This window comes from Dermochelys coriacea, chromosome 4 (assembly GCF_009764565.3).
Source record: "Dermochelys coriacea isolate rDerCor1 chromosome 4, rDerCor1.pri.v4, whole genome shotgun sequence".
Taxonomy (NCBI): Eukaryota; Metazoa; Chordata; order Testudines; family Dermochelyidae; genus Dermochelys; species Dermochelys coriacea.
Window position 1 is genome coordinate 14,867,424 of NC_050071.1, and position 18,816 is coordinate 14,886,239.

Consider the following 18,816-nt stretch of genomic DNA (forward strand, 5'->3'; position numbering starts at 1 on the left):
GTGATCACTTAAGATAAGCCATCACCAGCAGCAGGGGTGGGAAAGGAGGAAAACCCCACTGTTCCTCAGATATTCTTGTTAACTGCTGGAAATAGCCTACCTTGCTTGTCACCATGAAAGGTTTTCCTCCTTCCTCCCCCCCAGCTGCTGGTGATGGCTTATTTTAAGTGATCACTCTCCTTACAGTGTGTATGATAAACCCATTGTTTCATGTTCTCTGTGTGTGTATATCAATCTCCCCTCTGTATTTTCCACCAAATGCATCTGATGAAGTGAGCTGTAGCTCACGAAAGCTTATGCTCTAATAAATTTGTTAGTCTCTAAGGTGCTACAAGTACTCCTTTTCTTTTTGTTCTGCTGATGTCAGACTTTTTCTGCTTGCAGTGCAAATCGAGGAGAGAAATTTTGATGTACACACAATGGTCACGGTTTTTAGAGATAGCAGTTTTGCAGCCAGGGGGGACATTCCAAAGAAAGTCTTATCGCAACACAAAGGAAGCAGATGGCTTTGTTGAGATTTTCTTAAGCCAAGGTCCTGTGTTTATATGAATAAGAATGGGGGAGAAATGAGAAAGTGCTGTTTCAGTTTACCACACGTACTCCCTATTTTTAAACCAAGGAAGCTGACTGCTGGTGGGGCTTTTCCAAATGTAGCCTCCACTCAGGCCATTGCTCAAGGTTTGACTAGTCGCTGGGGGGTTAATGTTCATTGACTGTGTCTGCCTTTAATGAGCATAGATAGTTAGGCCCTCATTGAAGAGAAGAATCTTCAGGCTGTGAATCCAAATACTGACACTGTTCAGAGGATGAAAAGGCTATCTCCCATCCCTCCCTGCACACAGGCTTTGGGGGAACCAACGCAGGGGGGTGAGGAGACAAAGTTCAATTCCCTCCCAAATTGGGGGCAGCTTCACATGCACACCCATGTCCTCTACTCCAACCCTACGTCACAGTTGCTTTATAAAAAAGGCTGACAATTTAAGAATGAGCCCTATGTAGTTCTATACAAATTACTCTGAAACCCTATGGAATTTCATAATGAATGAGAGCCTTGTGAGAGGTTCTTTTGCCCCAGCCTGTGGCAGGAATATAATTGTTAAATTCTATAGGGTGCTATATAAGCACCGACCCTGGGGCTCTCGTTGACTATTAAATTCTGAAGGAACTGGGAAATTGCTCAGGTAAATTCTCATCAAATTCTATTTTGTGCCATCATGTACAGTGGGATAAAACTGTTAAGCTTGAAGATGGTCTGAGGCCCCAACTTTTAGCATGCAAAACCAATGGAGAGCACTCGCGTTCTCTGGCAAGAAAGGGGTGGGAATTGTGGGAGATGACAGTGCTTTGTGGTTTATTTAAATGATGAATTAATTTTGAAAAAAAACCAAACCCATTTACATGACTTGAAACCACTCTCTTCTGCACATCGTTCTACAATCATCTTATCAGTGTAACCCCCTTTTTCCTTCCTGCCCCTGTCTATTCACTTATTGCATCTCGTCTTTAAATTTAAATTGTTCAGGGCAGTGACGGAACGATGAGGCCCCACGCTTCATCTGCGGACTTTGGGCAGGGCCATGATATACATGATGATTCTGCACAAGTGCCATTCAGAACAGGAACACGAGCTTGTAGACTGAACCCAGATCCTTCTGCTTCAAATCTTGAGCTGCGGGCAAATCTGTTAGCATGATTCGGCCTACGACACAAGTGCACTGTTCTGCATCCATTCAGCAGAATATAGTGAATCACATAGAAATTAACCAATTAAGTGCAATGATTTTAACTTGTGATGTGATAACTTGCAGGAATCAGAGGCCTCCTCACGTGGTCCAACCACACCAGCCATTAACAGTCATCAAACATTTTAATAAGACTATTAGTCTGAAAATTCTCTGAGCAAGTGTTTGTGTTTTGTTCTGATTTTTGTCTCCATTTGAGTCCATCAATAGCTGGCCCTTTAGCTGGGGCTGCCTTGAGTCTGCGTTCATCTTCTCAGACTTATGTCTGTGTAGATCTCTGTTAAATGGTGGACACTTAAATAATTCCCTGATGCTGAGTAAAAGTGGTGAGCAGTGACACACAGTTGTGTAGGGACAACTTTCTCTAGTGAAATGTACAGTGGGTTTGAATTTAAGTCCTCTGAGCTAAGATCACATTTTTAAAAGACCTATCAAAATGCTAACAAATATTGTATTTCAATATTTAATTAAATATTTTTGGGAAACCCATTTTCCTATTTATTTTAGACAATAACAAATTCTTCATTATCTAAAGTTTGGGTTCATTTTAAGGCTACTAATACAGCATGGTCATTATCTGATCAATGCTGACCTAGCCTTTTCATGAGTCAGACTAATCTGCTCCATCTTGTGAATATTTCTTTGGTTATTCACTTTCATCACAACCAAGAAACCGAACACTTACTTATGCATTTGGGAATCTATACATCTACTGTGCACCATGTAGTGTTGTCACTTCCTGTTGCAACCTTTTCTTTGTTCCAAAACACATGAGCCACTGATTCCAGCATGGGTGTTCCCGGTCTGATGAGGGAGATAATTCAGAACACTGTTTTGGGGTTACCCAGCTGTGAAATATGCTAACTGTAGTCCAATCCTGTAGTTCTCATGTAGACAGACCTCCAAATGGTAGTAGAGGGAAGTCCATCTGTGTAAGGACAACAAGAATCTGTTAGTTTCCAAACTTGGCCAACTGAGAGCTCTGTGATAGTTGATCAACAGCGTTGTAAAGATTTGTTAAAATCCAGTTTTGCTTTCTATTGTTATATATCACTCGTACAGCTCTGCTTTGTTGTTCATTGAGACCGCTTTGCCATTAGCTTCCAATAGGCAAGTAGCATGAAACAACGTAGTAATTACAGCATCATATACAGGTTGAAATCAGTATTAAAGCTTCCTCCCCTTTAACCCAAATTGTAGGGAATGAAAGACAGCTCTCAACATTTGCACAGTTAAAGCTGATTTTCTGAGATATTAGACAAGCAAGAAGGACGTAAAATAAAACAGACTATTTCAGGTTCTTCCAATAGTGGGTTAAGGGTCTACATCTGACTGCTGTTAAAAGATGCGCAAACACTAGAAACGCAGCCATGTGGCAGAGAAGAGAAGTTAATCATGTGTGCTCCTGCAGTAGAGAGATCATCCCTTATTTAGTCGTATTGCAAATTTTAAAGGTTCAAGGGAAACACTGAGGGATTCAGCAGGATACACTCAAAATTGGACAAAGCTGGCAAGGCATTTGTGCTTTTTCAACGCATCATTTTTAAGGCTTCAGTTGGCCAGCAAGGGATGCAGTTACAGTGGTAAGGAGTATTATAATCAGTGTCCTCAGAAAACTGCAGAGTTGTGTTCCTTTCTTGGAAACCTTGATATTTTTCTAGTTGATGGTCATGATGTTATATTAGCAGGTCCCTCCTCACAAAGTAGGGTGTGAAATGAACACTGTGGCACCACTAGCACATACAATGATGCATCCTTGGAATTAGGAGGGGTACAAGCCATGTAGTTCCATATATAATTCCGTGTGTGTAAAATCGCATACTTTGTAATAAGAAAAAGAGTACTTGTGGCACCTTAGAGACTAACAAATTTATTAGAGCATAAGCTTTCGTGAGCTACAGCTCACTTCATAAATGCATCCAATGAAGTGAGCTGTAGCTCACGAAAGCTTATGCTCTAATAAATTTGTTAGTCTCTAAGGTGCCACAAGTACTCCTTTTCTTTTTGCGAATACAGACTAACACGGCTGCTACTCTGAAACCTGTCATACTTTGAAATATATTTTCCAATGAATGTTTTCCTTTCTCATCATTTTACCATAAATTCACAGGTTTCTGTTCAAAAACCAGCCTATTTCATTAGCATCCACAAGTCATTAGCATCTGAGTCTGCCTCCTGTAAGAAGCTCCTGGGAAGTTAGATTCCTGGAGTATTTAAGCCCTAGCAGGCTCTGAAATGAGTTGATAGCTTGTGATGTGCACAGCTCTACACAGGGAACTAGACTGAGCCCACCATCAGTTGGCATAAATTGGCCGCTATGAGGAGTCCTGGACTTCAAGCACTTGACCCCATCCTGCCAAGTCTGCCCCTTTTCCTGGCACCCTGCTGGCTTAAGGTCCTTTGGTCAGGCTGCTGCTGTGCTTCTGGTCCTGAACATTGAAATAGCACGAGTTACCCCCCACCATCCCAACCAGATAATGAACCTGGCTTAAAATTAACTTTCTACAATGTATCTGTGGGTTTTTTATTGGCCTCCTGGTTTGAGAGTTGAGGGGTCACTTTTTTTCAAACTTTTCTCCACAAGAAATCATGAGGGGCTAGAAACTTTTTAAAGAAAAGTAAGCTGACAAAAGATGGTCCAGTGGTTAGGGGAGGAACCTACTACCAGGGAGATGGGGGTTCAAATCCCTGCTGTACCTGAGTGATATTGGACATGCCACTCGGTCTCTGTCTCCATTCTGTATTATTGCAATGGGGACAATAGCATGTCCCTCCATCATGGGGGTATTGTGAGGGCAAATCCATTAAGGACAGAGGCACTCAGATACAACAGCAAGGGACTCACACAAGTAACTTTATGAATCTAATCTAAGGCCAGAAGGAACCATCAGATCATTTAGTCTGACCTCCTATATCACAGGTGTCATTAAATACCACCAAACGCAACCACCAGAATTAGACCAAAGTATTACAGCCCTCAGGGGACTGTGTTACAGGCAGAGAACAGGAAGAACTAACATGCATCAATGCCCCAGGCAGTGGCAGAAAACAGATTTAGTTTGATACCCAGACGATCCAAACAAGTGACCCATGCTCCAAATGGCAATGGAAGGCAAAAAAATCCCCAAGGCCTCTGCGAATCTGACCTGGGGAAAGATTTCTTTCTGATCCCAAATGCGATGATCAGTTAGACCCTGAGCATGTGAGAGAGACCTACCAAGCCAGCAGACTGAATTCTCAGTTACCACCTCACAGCACTAGCCCACCCTATACATAGTCCCACCTTCAGCTGTAGCTATCTTTGATGCATCAGAAGACAAACCCACTAATACATTGGATTGGGGGCAGAGGCGAAGAAGTTTCCTTCCTGACCCTTATAGATGACTATCTGAAGCCCTGAAGGATGAGATTTTAGGAACATAAGGTGAACTAGGAGGGATACCTTGGCTGCCGAGTCCTGCCCTTCACCACATGACTCTAGGAGGTGGGGCTTTGAGAAGGATACCAAATGGGAGACTCATACAACTGAATATTAATGTTAGTCACATTCCAGAGGTTACTTAATAGATTTTAGGGCTAGAAGAGACCATTAGATCTAGTCTGACCTCTTGAACCCCACAGGCCATTAAGTTTCACCCAATTATCCCTGTACAGACTCAATAACTTATGTGGTTAAAGCATTCCTTCCAGGAGGGCATCCAGTCTGAACTTAAAGACATCAGGAGGTGGAGAAACCACCACTTACCTTGGCAGTGTGTTCCAATGGTTCATCATCCTCACTGTTACTTTTTTTGCCTTATTTCTCATTTGAATGTGTCTGGCTTTAGCTTCCAGCCATTGGTGGTGGTTACATTTCTCTGCGAGATTCTCAAGCTCTTCAGTACCCAGTATTCTTGTCTCATGAAGGGACCTATCAAGTCACCTCTCAATTCATACAGTGTAACAGATAAACAGATGGAGCTCTTTAAATGTCTTTGCAGGGTGTTTTCTCCTACCCTCCATTTATTTTTGTGGCTCGTTTCTGCACCCTCTGATTTTTTCAACCTCTTTCTAAAATATGGCACCCGAACTGGTTGCATCATTCCAATGTCTGTCGCCAGTGCCGTGTACAGAGGTGAAATCACCTTCCCACTCACCGGTTCCCTGATTCTACATCCATGGATCACATCAGCTTCCTGCCATGGCATTACACGGGGAGCTCACGTTGAGCTGCTTGTCTACTTTGACCCTTAACACCTTTTTGGAGTCACCATGTTCCAATGTACAGTATCCTGTTCTGTAGGTCTGGCCTGCCCTCATTGTTCCTAGATGCATAACTTTTACATTTGGCTATATTTATATGCACTTTGTATGAGCCCAAGTCACTAAGCAAGCCAGATCACTCTGACTACCCTCATTGTTATACACCACGCCACCAATCTCTCATCCGCAAGTTTTATCAGCAGTGACTTTATATTTACTTCTAGATCATAGATAATGATGAATAGCAGCAGGAATCCTGCTAGAAATGCCACCATTTAGGAATGATTCCCCATTAACTGTGAGATAGGCCAATTAGCTATTTTTTAATTCATTGAATGTGTGCTTCACCAGTTCTACATAATGCAAATTGTAATGTCTGAGTCTGACTAGAAGGACTTCAGGACAGGAGATGTCTGTCAGCATTTTGCTTGGTATGGTAAAATACAGAGAAGGAGACAAGATATTTATTGTAGGGTTATAAAATACTTAAGTATGTGGAGGCACTATTACATAAAACCAATAAAGATTATTTGGTATAAACACTGGGATGAAATATTACCAAGAATATCTCATGTAAGGAAAGTAACTTGGGTTTTCTTCCATTATGCAATGTTTTCCTCTACTTTTTAGCTGATTCTAAAATCAGCAAAATATGTATTAATTCCTTCAGCTGATTTGTATCAACAATATTGCAAATTCAGCTATTAGTCTCAGGGGAATGTATGGGTAGCAGCCCGTGAAGAGCGATGATGCCATTTCTCGGCTTTGATTTCTAAAAATAGAATTCTGCTGATCTTGCCACAGTGTGAACCTCCCAAATAAATAGGAACCTTTTCTCCACCAAAAGCCTCAGACAAACTTTGAGATTGAACTTGCTGCTGAGAGGTCAACTGACAACTCTAGCCAGAATGAGATCCCACACTGCTCTTCTGCTGGTCTCTCTGCTGGTGATCTATCACTCGGTTTATGCAGGTAAGTACTTTCATTTCTTGACAAGGCAGGAGGGGTTACAGTCACTGCTCTTGAAAGAGTAAGGTAATCATTAAAATGGTTTTCTCTCATCAGATTTGCAGTGTTTGGTCCAGCAGACCAGGCACTGCTCTAGGAGTCTGGAGACCTGGGTTCTGTTCCCAGCTCTGACACCTATTGTGTGACCTTGGGGCAAATCACTTCACCTCCCTGTGCTTCTCTGCCTCAAAAACTTACAAGCCACATAAACTACAAGAGAGGGGGAAGAAACTGTCTGTTATGCATATGTACAGCACCTAGCGCAATGGGAACCTGCTCTCTGTTGAGACCTCTAGGCACTACTGTAACACTAATTAAAAGATGCACCTAAAGATGCAAAAAGGCACCTAGTGGATTTTTCAAAAGCACCAAATTCCCATTGAAATTAATATCATCATTAAATACTTTTAAAATTCTGGCCCTTACTCATGTTGCATAGTACCTTACTCTTCCAATTACCTAATTTGTTTTAATAAGGCTACAACAGATGCTGACCATCTGTGCCTCAATTTCCCATGTGTAAAATAAAGATAATACCACCTAGCTTACAGGACTAATGCATTAGGCAGTACAGTGCACTGAGATCCTCTGATGGAAGGGGCATTAGAAATACAAGGTATAATAATTATTTCCATTAGTTGTGGCTAAAACTCCATTAATAACATACTAGACAGCAAGGATTTCTCTGTCTCACTAGCTAAGTGTAAGATACCTATTCTATTGCTGTCCCTGAATTATACCTAATTCGATGAATTTTTGCTTCACAGCTATCCTAGAAACCAACGGTTCCTATAAGAGCTGCAGATGCACAAAGCAGACTTCAGACTTTATAGCACCAAGAAGATATGAAAGTATTGAGATCATTCCTTTTGGGGGTGCCTGCCGAACCACAGAAATTATGTAAGTGGCTTAAATTGCTTTTAACTTTTAACTAGCCTCGATGCACCAAGACTGTACTTTAGTTATGAAGAGGGCAGCAATTACACTTACAATTAGATACACTGACGCAGTATAGACCTTTACATTTCAGCTTCCATCTAACAACCTAGCTATATACTGAGTCGCTTTTTGTATTTATACAAACAATGTACAAAGAGTAGGTTTTAATGCTCAAAGTCACAGGATTGACTTACCACTCAGGGGAAAATCAAGTATAAAATCTTCTTGGCTTAACTATACCCTTGAACTGTCTTTTTTTTTTTTTCTTTTTTTTTTTTCCAGTTGTGCGAACGGGTTCCAGTGTAGTAAGGACAGATTCAAATCAAACACGTGTTAAGTGCTGAAATTTTTAAATTTTGTTTTTTAACTTCATGTGCTTCTGCACTTCCTGTTCTTTGGGCCAGACTGGAAGTGGAAGAACCAAAATATTACAAGGAATTACACTTGTGCTATTCTCAGCCTGTATGGATCCAGGAAGTACTGGAAATTTCCCCAAACAGCTTGAGGTCACTGGATATTAAGCCCACTTCTGAGACCATAGAACTATGGGTACACTTTAGAGTGGAGATGGGAATGAGTGACTAGGATTTGGTTTGGAAAGAACTTCTTGATCAGGTGTTGGTTTTGTCATAATAGGGACCCAGGTCCCATTTTCTCTGAGACAAAGTTTGAGACTGAGGACTAGAGAAAGTATTTGTTTGGTCCCTTCTGTTTTTTAGAGAAACACCTACAGCTTTGTGTGCTGCTCCTGTGTGACCAAAGCATCCAACACTTTTAAAATGTGCTCCTAGCTAGTTATTTCAAAGGAGTGGGATTTATTTTATTTGTAGAAATACATGTGCTAAACTTGCATCAGTCCAGTGATCTCCCTCCTTCAATCACACAAGTGATCTTGATTGCCCAGTTATGTGTTATGTTTAAAAATCCCTACTTTTGGGCCCTGCTAAGACATGTGTGAATTTGTACATGTGTAACTGCAAGTTGTCTCATTGACTCTGCAGAGTCAGGGCTTTAAAAGAGGTGTCTACTGATCACACGTGCTATGAGTTAAATCTGAAATTTTGTTTTGCTTTGAACAATTGAAAGCTTATACTCGTCCTCGTGTGATACTTCTATTTGCCCATTCCTCTACATTGTCAATATTTTGAAGTCTGCTCCATAAGTTGTCTGTTTGAGGGATGGCTATTGCTGCTAATAATGGTTTGAAGAAAGCACAGTATTTAATGAAAGCTTAAACTCCACTTGTTTTTCAGACTCAAACTAAAAACAGGGCAGAAACTGTGTGTGAATCCCAAGGCCCCCTGGATGCAGAAATTGCTGACTAAGATACGTAACCAGTAAGTCTTATTTATATTATTTGCCTGTAATAGGACCCAGTCTGCAACCGTTACTCATGAGTAGTCTGACATCAGTGGTATTATGTGCATGAGTAAAAACTACTCATTTGCTGAACTGCCCCCTGAGTTGTAGCAGATCAGACTAAAGAGACCTGATCTTGAAGCCTAACTGTATGAAGCTGCCTCATTTAAGTTAATGCTTTGTTATACAACAGTTTGAGTGCACAAGTTCTACTTATGGTTATATTTGAATTTTTATTCTAACCTTCTGTTTTACCATGCTCATACTTCTCTGAAAAATGCCCCTTCCTGCCTGCAGGCCACTGCTTGGTCTCAGCCAGGAAAGAAATTATCCTGGAAAGTTTGAGCAAGATTCATCTGGTCATTTTTAATTAATAGAACAGCAAAAATAATATCCCAACTTAAACTTCAAGAAATTTATTTGCCCAACTCTACAAATCAAGCTTTCTGGTTGGCCAGTCTCTCTGGATATTTCCATGTCTATCAGTGTGATATCTGAGTGCTCAGGAAGATCAAATTAATTTAACTTTACTACATCCCGTAAAGTAAGGAAGTACTAGTTTCGCAACTGTAACCAGGTTAGAACATTGGCTCATGAAAGCCCTTTTTCATTGTGTGTGACCTTTGTCAAATTGCATAAGCAAGTATATAGTAGAACCAGCATCTGGAGTCCCAGGTGAGTGCTCTAACCACAAAACCATCTGTCTACACGGAGCACCACACTCATTCTTTTATTATTAGAAAAATAAATTAAAACAGTAACTTTGGGAAAGTCGGAACAACTGCTTGTAAACTGCATATTAATACTTAATTGGCTTTGCAACCAGCTAGGTTTTAAGCTCAAAGCTAAGAGCTGTGAATTTTTCCTTTTAAAAAAATTGACTTATGAACTTTTTTTTCCAGTGGAGCAGATTTAAGCCAATGCTGAAGGCTTTTGAAAACCCAACCCTTAATGATCTAACATTTAACAGGGATATTTCCCTTCCTGATTTTTGAGCATTTACTTTTGGATCTTTAAAATGTTATGGCTTTTGTTCAATATAAAATCTAGAAGATGTACAACATGGTTAAGATAAAGGATACTGTGAGTATAATTCTCAGTTCCTGCCTCTTGAGTATTAAAATACAAAGCATTACACCAGTAACGTAAACTCTCACATTTAATGACGAAAATTGCCAGGCAAAGTCTGCTGAGACAATATTATCTAATAGAGTTGGCCATTTCAGGACAAAGTTGATCGTTAGTGATAAAGCTGAACAAAGTCCAGTCAGGAAAGTTTTACATGCTCCTGTCTATTTTCAAATGAGAGATGTTACTCTTTTTTACCTTACCCCTTGTACAATCATCTAGCTCTAACTGCAGGCCTGTCCCATTTCTTGCTTATATCAAATCAATGGATAGCTATGGATGAAAAGCCCTGTGTGCATGATAATTATCACAATTACTTGGATTGTGTTTTCACATAATTAAGATAGGTCCTAAATAAAGTTTGAGACCATCTTTATTCCCCCATTTTACAGATGGGAAAACAAGGCACAGAGATTAAGTGATTTTTCACAAGGTCAAGTAGTATGGCTGTAACAGCACACCCATTTTCTCTGCATTTACTTTTGTTTTCCCCTTACAGAAATGAACAAGCAGCTTCCTCACACAAAGAATAGAAGATTAAACAACTTTAGAAGGGAAAAGGATGGAGAGCACAAACCCCGATTGTTTCCTAATTTTGCTTTTGCTTCCTCTTACCTTTGTCTTGCTCAGCCCACACAATTATTCTTTCTAAACAAGCAGCAACTTTTGTTAGCTACTGCTTCCCTCTCGAGCTGTTTTTACATTAGTCAGATTTCTTGTTCAGTGTTTCAATGTGCTGCCTCATGCATCATGAGTCATGGAAGAGTAATATCAAATCAAACCAACTACAACAATACCACTTCGGTTTCTTGAAATAAATGGATTGATGTTTACCAAGTATTACGGCATCTGCTATAAGAATGTGTAGTGAGCCATTTTGTAATGATCATGCATTTGATTCCTCAGTGTCCTTTTTCCATGATACATATTCAAAACTTCCCAAATATTAATCCCTACCTTGTTCTTTGCTTGCTAGTAAATTTTAAATATCTTAAAGGGCCCTTTCCACCATTGTTGGAATAAATGTGAAGCACTTTCAGTGCAAAGTATTTTTTGAACAGATTGTAATCTTTTAACTTTTTATCATGTACTCTTCATGTGTGTGTTATGAAGCAAGTGCAATTCAATTAAAGCTCATGGTTTACAATAATTGCGTCATCCTTTTAATCTAGTTCTGATGAGTCTCTGGAGTTTTGGCAAACTCCTCTGCAATTCATACAGCGCCTTGCACAATGAGGTCCTGGTCCATGGCTGAGAGTGCTAGGTGCTATTCCAGTACAAATAATAATTAACCACAGGGTGGTGCAAATGTGACTTTTAAAGTGAACTATGCACCTAAAGCAGCATATAGTGAAATTCCAGGGTCAATCAGGCCAGTAGCAAGAGTCCTGCCTCTCCAAAATAAATTGGTACCATATACATCATGTGTGGCTGACGGCGAGGATGCATGGATTCTTAATTGCACAGCTTGCTTGTTCTAAGCCAGGGGTGGGCAAACTACAGCCCTAGGGCACCAACTTCACCACTGCCTGGTGGGTGCTCAACTCCACCCCTGACCCCGCCTCTTCCTGCCCCTGCACTGCCCTTCCCCTAAGTCCCCGCCACTGCCCTGCCTCTTCTCCGCCTCCTCCCCTGAGGGCGCTGTGTCCCCACTCCTCCCCCTCCCTCCCAGAAAGTCCTAAGGGCTGCCAAACAGCTGTTAGGCAGCAGGGGGTGGGAAGTGCTGGGAAGGAGGAGGAGGAGTGGGGACATGGCACTCCCGGGGCTGGATCTGGCCCGTCAGGGCTTTGGCTCTGGCCCGTGTGATTGCCAGCCCCACGCTGCCAGAACCATGGCCCCTGGGGAGAGACAGAGGGCTCCATGTGCAGCCCTTACCCCACGGAGTGGGGAAACCGTGGCCAATGGGAGCTTCGGGGGAGGTACCCGCCCTCCCCCAGGGGCTGCAGGGACATGGTGCTGGCCGCTTCTGGGAGCGGCGTGGGGGCAGGGCAGGCAGGGAGTCTGCCTTAGCCTTGCTGTGCACCGCTACCACCCCGGAGCTGCTCCAGGTAAGTAGCAAGACCCTGCTGCACCCCAACCCCTAGCCCTGAGCCCCTTCCTGCACACCGCACTCCCTCCCGCCCCCCAGCCCTCCATTCATGGCCCTGCATACAATTTCCCCACCCAGATGTAGCCCTGGAGCCAAAAAGTTTGCCCACCCCGGTCTAAGCTTCCTTATATTTTGGATAAAACACAAGAGCCTGAAAAAAGCTAATTTGCTGAAACTGTTGTACAAGCTTGTATTACACTAATCCAATTCTATGAGATGTTTCTTTCTTGACATGACTTTTCTGGGCAGCTATTGCTCTATTAAAGGACTGAGGATACTGTACAAAAAGCCTTGTTTATCTTATTTATGTAGCACTAAGCCTAATAATGGAAATTTAAAATGTCGGTATTTCACTGGTGATATTTTGGCAGAAACAGGCAATAGTTTAAGAGTTAATATTCACCTACCCTGGGACATTGATTAGCATTGGGGAAGGGACTGGGCCATATAGTATTTTCACCCATGATGCTAATCTGATCCATCTCTTAACTCCCATTCCACTTTCCATTGTCTCTTCATTAGTGAATTGATAGCATGAAGCAGTTTAGCCAATCCATGCATTATAAAAAGAGGGGCATCCTTTCCATTTGAGAACTGATGGATTAAAACTGAATCCCTGTATGGCTTTTCTATCTCAGTCAGACACTGCCACCCATCGGTCAGTTTTCACCTTAGCAGGGAACCAGAACAGGGAAAGGTGCCAGTAGGTGACTCCCAAGGCTCATGGCAACTGCCAGCTCAGCAGAACACAGGAACTGCAGACTGAAATCATAGGTGGAGTATGCGGGGTTGGGCATAGGAGGGCATTCCCCCCACACACACACAAACTGCAAGCCTCAGGCAGGCAGCCCAGGGAGTGTGCAATGTAATGAGTTCTGCAGAAGAGACTAGAGGCTGCTCCCAGCTTGTGCCCCTGAGACAGGGAGTCAGAATTTTGTTTATAAACAGAGTGATTAGCATCGATTAAGATAAGAACGGGCTGTTAAGATAAACTTGGTGAACTGCAAAAAGTAAGTAGCCTAAAATAACAAATTTCAGAGTAGCAGCCGTGTTAGTCTGTATTCGCAAAAAGAAAAGGAGTACTTGTGGCACCTTAGAGACTAACAAATTTATTAGAGCATAAGCTTTCGTGAGCTACAGCTCACTTCATCGGATGCATTTGGTGGAAAAAAACCACCAAATGCATCCGATGAAGTGAGCTGTAGCTCACGAAAGCTTATGCTCTAATAAATTTGTAGGTAAAATAACAAAGTTACTAATAGCTTTCTTTGAGAAGATGATTGATTTTTAGGCAAAGGAAATGCAGTAGATCTCATCTACCTGGCTGTCAGTGAGGCAGTTGATACAGTTCCACAGGAGAAATTATTGGTTAAATTGGAGAAGATGGGGATTAATATGAGAACTGAAAAGTGGATAAGGAATTAGTTAAAAGGGGAGACTACAACCTCTCATACTGGAGGGAGGTTACTAGTGGAGTTCCTCAGGGATCAGTCTCGGGGGGCCAACCTTATTTGCCACTTTTATTACTGACCTTGGCACAAAAAGTGCGAGTCCGCTAATAAAATTTGCAGATGACACAAAGTTGGGAGGTATTGCCAATACCGAAGAGGACTGAATATAATACAAGAAGATCTGGATGACCTTGGAGTAATAGAAATGTGATGAGATTTAATAGTGCAAAGTGCAAGGTCATGCATTTAAGGACTAACAACAAGAAGTCTTGCTATAAGCTGGGAATTTATCAGTTGGAAGCGACAGGAGGAGGAGAAAGACCTGAGTGTATTGAGTGATCACAGGATGCCTATGAGCCGTCAATGTGATGCGCTTGTGAAAAAGGCTAATGCAGTCCTAGGATGTATCAGGCGAGGTATTTCTAGTAGAGAAAGGCAAGTGTAATACCATTATACAAGGCACTAGTGAGACCTTACCTGTAGTATTATGTGCAATTCTGGTCTCCCATGTTTAAGAAAGATGAATTCAAATTGGAACATGTGCAGAGACAGGCTACTAGGTTTTCCATTCCTCAGATCATCCTATCTTCTGAGAAGAGACTCAAAGAATGTGGCTTGTTTAGTCTAACCAATAGAAAGCTGAGGAGAGAGATTATTGCTCTCTATAAATACATCAGAGGGATAAATACCAGGGAGGGAGAGGAGTTACTTAAATTAAGCATCAATATAGGCCCCAGAATGCATATATATAAACTGGCCATCAACAAGTTTAGGCTTGAAATAAGATGAAGGTTTCTAACCATCAGAGGAGTGAAGTTCTGGAATAGCCTCCCAAGGGGAGCAGTGGGGGCAAAAAACCTAACTGGCTTCAAGACAGAGCTTGATAAGTTTAGGGCGGGGCCGGTATGACAGGACTGCCTACAATGGTGTGTTGGCCATCGGTGACTGCCTGTAGCAAATATCTCAAATGGCTGGAGATGGGACACTAGATAGGGAGTTACTACAGAGAATTTTTTCCTAGGTATCTGCCTGATGGATCTTGCCCACATGCTCAGGGTCTAACTGATCTTTATGTTTGGGTTCAGAAAGGAATTTTCCCCCATCTGTCTGATAATCACTCATGAAACCTGAGCTGTTTTGATCAACAGCTGAAGGTGTGCTCACAGTGAAATAACTAATGTCCTTGGCAAACTAGTCTCAGCTCCTCAGCCAAATATCTCCAGCAACAAACACTCAAACAGAAAACAAGGGCCACATAAAGTGAATACAAAATCATTTGTCCAATTCTGAGTCTCTTAGCAGCAAACATTTGTATGGAAGTACAAGCATTCCAGTCCCACACCCATTCAATTGTTAGCAGCACTTCAGTGCTGCCTCCTCTTTAGGGAAAGTAATGGGAGCATGAGCACTTTGGACTACCTCCAGAGAACATAAGTGCTGCAGTGCCTCAATCCAGAGTAGAGAACTGAAGCTACGGCTAGATATGATTTGGACCAGTAGGGTATGTATCTGCCTATATAGTGAAATACTGTGGTTAAGCAGTATCATTGCAAAGTCAGCTGAAGGCAGTTGCCTGCTGCTCCAGACCATTGTCTGGCTGGGATCTTTACGCTCGCACTGAGGAGGAGCACCTCACCGCAGTACTGGTGTGTGGAAAAAATTGTGAAGTCATGTATGGATTAGAATCTTGTAAATCTTTCTCTGATCATTAAAAAATAGCAAGGCGTTCATGCACTGAGGGACACCTTTACCATCTCACAGGCACATGATTAATGATGTTCAACCTGAAGACAGTCCACATGTCTGACAAGGCCTTTATAGTTGCAGATATCTTATCTAGACACCCTTGCATGGGACTGATGTGGGAGCAATGCCAACTTTAAGGCTTGATGAATTCTTGCATCGGCCTAAGTGACTAATGCTGTTACAATAAATTAGGCCCTTACCAAAAACTGGAATTCCAGACATGCATGGCTAGGCAAAAGCATTAGGCAAGCATTTCTTCCTGGAGAGAAGCAACTGTAGCCAGCAGAAATTTGGCAAAATACCCAGATTACCTAGCTGTCCTATTCTCCAGAAGTGATATGCCATTAAAATCTCATAGGGCTATTTTCTTGTTGTTTAAAATATAGTAATGACTAGAGACTTGAACACCTTCCCCTACTGCCAGCACACACAAATACTTGTTGCCAGCTGTTGTTGTTTTTGTCAAGAAACCAAGCTTACTCAGTATGAAGTTAGTTGTATACAGAAAGAAACACTTCGCAGAAATCAAACTACTCACTCATTATATTTCCCTTTTTTGATGTACGAGAGGTCATGCTAGGAGGACACGTATAAGAGCACTACCTCAGGATGTGACAGACTGGGGTTCAAGCCCCGATTCCAATGACCACACAAAGTGGAACACTCTAAGAGAGGAGTTTGAGAGAGACCCGCCCCAGAATACCCCACAGCTCAATGCATTCACCTAGGGAGGTGGGAGATCTGGAGCCACATTAGGCAGAGAGGAGATTTGAACCCAGGTCTCCCACATCCTGGGTGAGAACTCTAGCCATTAGGATAGAAGTTAGACATGGGGGCAGTGCCACCTCCACAGGCTGCTTTGGGTAATGCCCAATCAAGTGGGCCTCACAGGTGAAATAGGTGGGGGAATACGAGGGAGTTTGGTGCTGAAATACATTGAGAAGTCTGGCTCTAGGAGTCAGGAATTAAGTGGCTTTGTGCGCGCCCCCTGGAAGAAAGGTAGGCACCAGGGGAAATGTAGGTACCTAGGTGGGGTGACGGCAGCTGAGCAGGAATTTTGATGATCTACATTTTAGGTTTAGGCCACCTAATGTGGCAGGTTGAGCCAGAGCCACAAAGGCATTTAGGCACCTGACAGTTTAGTCCGGGATGTCAGAAAATTTAACCCATCCCGTTAACAGCTTCAGCCACCCCCCTACAAACAAGGAAAGAGCCTTGCAAGCAGTGCCCTGATGTAGCTATACTTCCATGGCAAACAGGCGTCCCCCCCCGTTTCCCACAGGCTTTCCTCTCCAAATGCCCTTTCTGTCCTCAGGGCCCTGCATTGCCTTGGCTCGCTGCAATTTAGCCATTGCAGTTTCCTGAAGGCTTCTATCTCCGTGTGGTCCAGCATAGGTATTTATCTGAGAGCAATCACCTCCCTGTGTTATCCCTGCCAAATGAGGTCACTGCTTTCCTATAGTTGCCAGGCCCCCATTTTGCCCTTAGTATCCGATGAAGTGAGCTGTAGCTCACGAAAGCTTATGCTCAAATAAATTTGTTAGTCTCTAAGGTGCCACAAGTACTCCTTTTCTTTTTGCGAATACAGACTAACACGGCTGCTACTCTGAAATCTGTGATCTTTGTCTGTAACACGCATCACCATGCACTTCTCCTGTCTTCCCAGCACAAGCATATTTGCTAATAGGATCGCTGCCCCCACCACCACCTGCAATAAACTCCCTAGAAGTTAGAGATACAGTTGCTTCCTTTGTTGCTTTGTTCAGACTTTGGCTGGAAAGCGGTTGTTCTTCCTCCTGTTTCCACTTTAAAGAGAAGTTTTCTGGGCGGTGCTGGGCCTCACGAAGCACAGCTGTTGTTTTGGCTTCTCCCCTCCCCCGCAACACAGAGATTTCTGTTTTGAGAAAAACCAAGGTACGTTCCACTGCTTTGCCAAAGGGGTTTGTCCAGCTCCCAGGCACAGGGGAGAGAACAAAGTCCCAGCGCGTCAGAATGCCTGAAAAGGCCAGGCTGCTTTTGTTGCAACAGCAGGTCATAGAATGGACTTCACAGAGATGGCCCTGATCTGAGACCAGATGGCGTACGTTGGATGACAAAGTAAATCAGCATTCCAGCGTGGGCCTCAAACGCCAAACTAGAGTTAGCCAACATATATGTGTTAGGCATAGTACACAATACATTAATAGTTATGGGCATGGTATTAATATAATATCGATATTCTATGGGTGTTGGGAATTTATGTAAACTGAATGTTCCCACTACTCTTCCCACTAGTCTGTTCACCCACATCAGGTATCCCACAACACTTTGAAGTCAGTTCTGGAATTAGAAAATAGGAAACTTGTCAAAGCAAGGCTGTATGAATACTTTGTTAGGTTGGATCATATTAAAGAAGTTCTGTATTAAAATCACAAATGAGTTTGATTCCCCATAGTTTAAATTTCAGGATATTACTAATTAAGAGGTCTCTTGGTTTTTGGTCTCTTATTTTTACTGTTCCTCTCCCTCTCTTTGTGAAACTTGCAAGCTTCTAATTGTGTTAGTACATCCTAAGACAGAGTCTGTTCTCAAAGCAATACTTCGTAACTACTCACACAGAGACTCAAAGCAATACTTTGTAACAACAGAAACATCACACAAAGACTCCCCATCCTTTTGTTGTATTCATCTCCCTTTGTTAACAATTGTGATTAAAATAGAGATAGAGGATGGATGCTTGGTGTGGATAATAACTGAATGATCAGGGAGGTGCCAGCCTAAGAATCCAGTGTCGATGGGACGAAGAAGGCGTCAAGTGGAAACAACCAGAGGACCCCTGGAGGTCGACTGGAATCCACCCAACAGCCTCAAGGATGGGAAAACCAAAGAACAAGAGAACATCTGGCAGCACGGAGCCGTCAGGAATGTGCCATCTGCTGATTGATTCAGCAACAGCATGATAAAGCAATTCCCATAGACTGGCATAGGAATAAATTCCTATAAAAATGGACTCTAGAAACTGAGAACTTTGGGGTCTGACTCTGCAAACCAACTTCCAGGAGCATCAGATGAGCATCTGACAAGGCCCTGCTCCCTCCTTGAGTCCAGGCCACCTGGCCAGTGGCTTGGCATG

The 18,816-nt window shown here is 42.5% G+C and overlaps 1 protein-coding gene across 1 annotated transcript; it reads left to right on the forward strand.

Moving 5' to 3' along the window:
- The first annotated feature begins 6,793 nt into the window (after nt 1-6,793).
- Nucleotides 6,794-10,973, forward strand: LOC119854821 (C-X-C motif chemokine 2-like). Its single transcript, XM_038399965.2, has 4 exons — nt 6,794-6,956; nt 7,760-7,892; nt 9,185-9,268; nt 10,918-10,973. The coding sequence occupies exons 1-4, from the start codon at nt 6,893-6,895 to the stop codon at nt 10,949-10,951; spliced, it is 315 nt and encodes a 104-aa protein (XP_038255893.1). The 5' UTR covers nt 6,794-6,892; the 3' UTR covers nt 10,952-10,973.
- Nucleotides 10,974-18,816: the final 7,843 nt, after the last annotated feature.